The sequence below is a fragment of the Lagopus muta genome, chromosome 25 (genome assembly GCF_023343835.1).
Source record: "Lagopus muta isolate bLagMut1 chromosome 25, bLagMut1 primary, whole genome shotgun sequence".
Classification (NCBI taxonomy): Eukaryota; Metazoa; Chordata; class Aves; order Galliformes; family Phasianidae; genus Lagopus; species Lagopus muta.
This window is the reverse complement of record NC_064457.1, coordinates 4,936,212-4,942,062: the sequence shown is the minus strand read 5'-3', so window position 1 is coordinate 4,942,062 and position 5,851 is coordinate 4,936,212. Positions and strand designations below refer to the sequence as shown.

General features: G+C 51.9%; 1 gene segment (V, D, J or C); it reads right to left on the bottom strand.

The window, feature by feature from the left end:
- Nucleotides 1-1,118: 1,118 nt before the first annotated feature.
- Nucleotides 1,119-5,714, bottom strand: LOC125684503 (T cell receptor alpha variable 1-1-like). The segment is given in 3 exon segments: nt 1,119-3,392; nt 3,857-4,199; nt 5,024-5,714. Coding segments are annotated over 3 exon segments (498 nt in total).
- Nucleotides 5,715-5,851: the final 137 nt, after the last annotated feature.

Sequence of the window (5,851 nt, the reverse complement as noted above, 5' to 3'; positions counted from 1 at the left end):
AATCGCTGTTGTGGGCTTGATTGCCCTCCTTTGTATTTTAATTTGTATTCCTTGTCTTCTGCAATGTGTGCAAAAAATGAGACAAGATGCAATGAATTGCGCGTTTTTTGTAAATAAAGAAAGGGGAGGTGAAGGGGACTGTGTGGAGCTCGCTGGGGGTTTGTCCCCATGGGGATCCACAGTTAGCGTGACTCCCATGAGGCCATGGGCATCACAGGCCTAAACGGCAAAAGCAGGGTCTGCTTAGTTAGCGTGTTTGTTGCTGCTGCTGTGCTGAGGTGGCGGTCATGGGTGGTGATCTTTTACAATAGGGAACTGTACGCTTTGGTCAAGAAGAAACACTGGACCTAGAAACAACATGTAAGATTAGATATGGTTGCTTAGGGAGGCCTTGGAACTTTTGAGATTTGTATGCAAGAAATGAGCAATCATACATATAGATGTGTGTGTGTGTTTCTGTGTTGGGTGATTAATAGTAGATGTAGTAGAAGAAGAAGAATAAAGGACTTTCCTATGACAGAGGCCTCTGGTTGATGAACTGCGACATCCCATAAAGAGCTCCCTTCCCTGACAGGAACAGTTAGCAGAGACAGTGCAAAGCACAACAGAAGGACAAGCAGGTTGATATGTCCTGTTAGTACTCCCATGACCCAAAGTAGCAACCCTCAATAGCATTTCTGTTGGTTAGTCTCTCTCCCTAAACCCTTTACTCATTTCCCATGAGCTTGGACACATCTGTAAAAAACAAACAGTATTTCTTAATGACACTTGTCCCTGTTGCACAGGTTGGGTAGGCAGAGACAGCCTCGCTATAAGCCCCACGTATCCTTGCTGAGCAGGCTGGGCTCAGAGCTACATGTGAGTGGTGGTGAGAGGCAGCTGCTTCTCAGAGCACCCACACCTTCCTGTACACAGCTGCATGCTGCAGGCATCAGCGTGTGCTCAGTGCACAGAAGTAGACAGCTCTGTGTCGAAACATGACATCCCGCACGTGGAGAAGAACATGGGAGTTTTCCATAGAAAGCACAGAGGAGAACCTCCCAGAACTCATAAGAGGCCTGAATGCATTCACCCACAGCAGCAGCTGAGGGGCCTGGGCCAGGTGCTGCTGGTACCAGTACATGTAGAAAACCGAGCTGCTGGTGGAGAAATTGCAGTGCAGACTTGTCTCATGTCCTGTCTGAACAGCTGTTTCTTGTGGATACTGCAGCACAAAGTCCTTCTGTGCACGACCTGTAAAGCCAGAAAGACATTTCAGCACAGCTTGACTACATATCCATTCTCTCTCTCCCATGCATCTGTCATTGTGCCAACCTGCTCACTGTCTCCGCTCTACATTTCATTTTCACAGGCTGTAAAATCCTGAGCTAAGTATACATGCACTTTTCTTTTGCTACTCATACCCAAGGCTGTCAGCTTACCTGTTTTATCACTCTAGGTTCTGAATCCATCTGTTCTGTCAATTCCTGAGCTGTATTAATCCTTTATTTCTTTTGGCAGAAGAGGTGAGCTATGTCCCACCTCACTTCGTGATTTCTTACTGTGAAATTTACCCCATGCTCCATCCTACATATTCTGTCCGTGCTTTGTCCTTGAGCCACATCTAAGTTCTTGCACGGACTCAGCCTTCTTTCCTGCTCTATCAAGGATTACACCCATCTCCACACAGACTAACAGCATTTTCTCCAGTACATCCCAGAGGACACAAGCTCCTATCTACTGTTCTGGTCTGTTCCCTAGTAGCAATCCTTCTTTCACCATACATACCTATGAATAGTGCATGTAAACTGCTAGGTATCTGCAAAAGAGAAGGCCAGAGACCTATTCATCTCCATACTGTCATTGCTGCTGACATCTGCCAGATTATTTGCTGTACCCATCTGCAGGTCCTGCTATACCTACAGAAAATATTTCCAGTTCTACCACGAAGACAGCATTTGTACTTCCCCCCCCTCCAGAAATGATGGGGTGCTCTCTTGCCCCAGTCTTCCCCTCTCTGAATATCACATCTCACCGAAGTCTGTCAGTCCCATCAAGGCTGTCAGAAAAAGCAGGACCATGTCACACTCTTGCCTTCACTGGGTATCAGGCAGTGCTTGGAATGAGAGAGCTGAAGCTGGCAAGTTCTCAGCTTCTCTTTCTGCCAGCCATAAGCAGCCTCTAGACTTCAACAGCGGGGGTGGAGCAAAGCTCTCTCTGCTGCTCCAGAGGGGCACACCTCTTCCACAGTAAGGATCTCAAGAGTGAAGAGGAACTGGTGGTTAAAGCTCTCAAGAGAAAAATCAAATCAATCTGTCCTGTGGTGAGGGTTAGCTATGGTCAGGCACAGACTTTTCAGTACTGGGAGCTTCTTCCATGGAACGGAATGATTGCAGGGGACCTACAGAGGTCTTCAAGAACAACTGCCTTGTGTGGTCAGGCCATAGCTGAATTTGCTGGTTGTGAAGGTCACTTAGTGATAAGGTAAGAAGTCCCAAAAGTGACCGCTATGTACTTCCCTCACTTTGCCTTTCCTGATGCTCACAGCCAGTCCCAGCAAAGAGCAAGTGTCCTCAGTGAGCTACCCCTGCCATTCAAAACTCAGCCAGACTCAGATACCTGCACCTCTGCTGCCAATGGATAAGGGATTGCTTCTACTGCCCTTCTCCTCTGCTCAGCTGTCAGGTATATGTGCACATAGCCTCCTGATTCAACACGGGCTGCAGAAACCCCCTGACTCAGCTAAGCACTAAAGCTGAATATTTTTAATGCCTTCTCAAAGGCAGTGAGAACCGGTGCCTACCAGCTCTTCTCTTGGAGGATCCTGCGTGGATAAATTAGCACTGTGGCAAGAAATGAGTTAAAAAGAGGGGTCATTAGAATGAGCATTAAGTGCGGATACTTGTTGTAATGTCAGGAAGTCATCTCTATACCAAAGGTGCTGTGTTTGGGGCAAGACAAAACCCTGTTAAAAAAACTCATGCTCTTGGAAAGCAATCGCGAGCAGATCATTGAACGCTGGGCTGGGTGGAAGTCTTCCAGCACCGCAGCGCCCCCTGCGGGCCGAGCTGTGCCGCCCGCCGCGGTTCGTGCCCGGCCGCAGCCCCGGCTTCGCTTCTGTGGGTCCACGGCGCAGTAATACAGCGCCGCGTCCCTAAGCCGGGGCCGGGCGAGCCGCAGGGCGCTGGAGCGGCGGTCTGCCGACACCGACAGCTGCCCCGCCGGGTCCGGCACGTCCTTGGAACCTTCATAAATGAACCCGATGAATGCGGGGCTCCGGCCCGGGAACTGACGGTACCAGTATATATCAGCGTAAGACTGAATGTTGGGGTGTGAGCAGGTGATGCTGACTACGATGTCCTCGGTGGTTGCTGCCAGCGGCTCCTGCTGCACCTGGGCTCTGCTCACAGCCACTGCCGAGAAGAAAACAAGAAAAAAATCAGAAAATCCTCTTACTCCAATAGAAAGGAGAAAGGTCAGAAAGAAGCCGCACGGGCAGACATCAGCGCGGCCCCGGCCCCCCGCAACCCCGCAGTCCGGCCCCGCCGGCGGCAGCCCCGCGCACCCAGCAGCACCGCGGCCAGCCCCGCCAGCCCCGCGGCCCGGCACTGCCGCATCCCGCCGCTCCGCCGCCCGCGCCGCGCTGCCCCCGCCAGCCCCGGCTCTGCTCCGCCCGTGCCGCCTCCTCCCCGCTGCCGCCGCCAGCTCCGCCCCGAGGCTGCGCCCTGCGCCGGCGTCACTCGGGCTTGCTGCGGGCTGCGAGTGCTTCACGTCTGTAAACGGACGTTGGGCTGCAGATCTCTGTGTGCACAGGGAAGCAGCGCTGCCAGGAGAGCTGAGGGCCTCTTCCCCAAAGCTCCGCCTCCAGCACACACACCTCCTCCCTCCCTGGGGTTGTTGCACGGCCAAGGGAGCTCCCTGCACCAGGGTGTCCTGCACAGCACAGAGGTACAAGGCGCTGTCAGACAGCTCGACTTCTGCCAGCCGCAGCAGGCTGTATTTCCCGGTGGTGTTCAGCCACGTGGTGAAACGGCCGTTCTGCTTGGAGCCTGCTGCTGCCTCATATGTGACCAGCTGAGGAGCTTGGCCTTTCTTCTGCTGGTACCAAAACAAACCATAAAAGTTAGCTGCCTGGTACGTGCAGGTGGTCTGGAAGGTGTTTCTCTCCTGCACTGTGACCTGTCCTTCTTGCTGGCTGACAATGGTCTGCCCCATGACACCTGGAAGAAGAAAGCAAAGGTGAGCAGCTCTGCAGGGAAGGTTCCAGGCTGCCAACATGGAGAGGATACAAAGCAGCTGGAGAGAAGGCTCCCTGTCCTTTGTCCAGCAGAAAGCTGTTGAGGTCTGGGCATATGAAGGTGGTTTTGGAAGAGCTCTGAGCTTCTGGTCCCGAGCAGATCCTGTGCTGTGCCCCTGCTGAGAGGAACATGGAACAACTGTCATGGTTGTGTAGGGTGAGGGACCCATGGAGCTTTTGGGAAAAGATGCATTCTGCTTCTCCATCCCTGCCATCTTGGAGGGCTCCTAAGTCCCTCAGTATACACAAAGCTGAGCTGAATGGTGACAAGTGTGATCTCTGGCTGTGCTGACAACCAGGAGAACACCAGAGGCTATGGCAAGAATGCACCAGGCAGCAGTCAGACTGGGACATCCCCTTAATGCTGTTTTTATGAGATGTTTAATGTCACTGCTGTGACTTTGACAGGATCTGCTTCTTTCTCTTGGAAAGGCTGAAATGTGGGACTGCAGGGATGGCTGCGATCTCTGGAGGTGGCAGCTGCTGGGCCAGAAGAGAAAGGCAGTGAGAGAGAGAGAGAAGGGAAAAGAAAAGCAGCAGAGGATTCTGAGTTCTCTCTTCTCCATCTTCCCTTGTCATTTCCAACAGCAGCAGTATCTTGAGAGAAGTGGTGCAAAGCCACAACAGCCAGTCAGTATTTGCCCAAGGTTTATTGTTACTCAGGAGCTGTTTGCCACAAAGCCCAGTGAGGCTGGTGAGCGCTTTGTGGGGAGAAGATGGATGCCTTGACTAAAAGCCAGCACTTACCCAGCAGTTGTCCCAGGAAGGCAGTGAGGACGAGAAAGCTGCGGTGCATGCTGAGACCGAGCCTCCTGTTTGTGAGTGAGCAAGAGGCAGAAAACCACCTCCCAGCCCCAAGACGACAGAGCTGCTGGAAATGACTCTGCTGGCTGCACAGGCAGGGCACTCACTGCCATAGCAACACCCACAGGTAACAACGCCAGTTCTCTTATAAGCCTGAAGCTCAGAGCCAAGCCCTGTTCCTCTTCTCTGGCTAATCAGGACTGCAGTTCCCCAGTGGAAGCACACACCTTCACCCATTAGTTCTGCAAGCACTCCCACATTCATGCACCCCATTAATGTTAGCATCGGCCCTCAGCACAGCTAATAGCCTTGTGTGGAGCCTGGCTTCTCTGGAGCAGTGATGATCCCAGCAGGTGTACTGACTTAAACTTTTTGTCCTTCCTCCCCACTCCCCCATTTCTCACACCTTTGATCCTTCCCCCTTCCTAAGCCTTCCTTAAAAGTTTTGCACACTCCCACAGGATCCTCTCAGACATTCCTGATCTTTGTTGTTATCTTTTCACTTGTCACTCAAAAAGCTCAGGCTCACCCACTTCAAAGCTACACCTGTAGTTCCCTGTTAGCCCATCAGTTAGGGGCTGAAGAGTTCTGGTCCCTCTCCTCATCTCCCTTTTTCCTTAAAGATTTATGCTGTTGAGTTCTTTATCACCTTCTCCCTCTTCCCCCCCCCCCCCCCCCCCCCCCCCCCCCTTTTTATTTATTTATTTATATATTTTTTTGTAATTCCCTTTGAGTTACCAAAGGAGTTGATTTACAACCTTCATGAGCCTG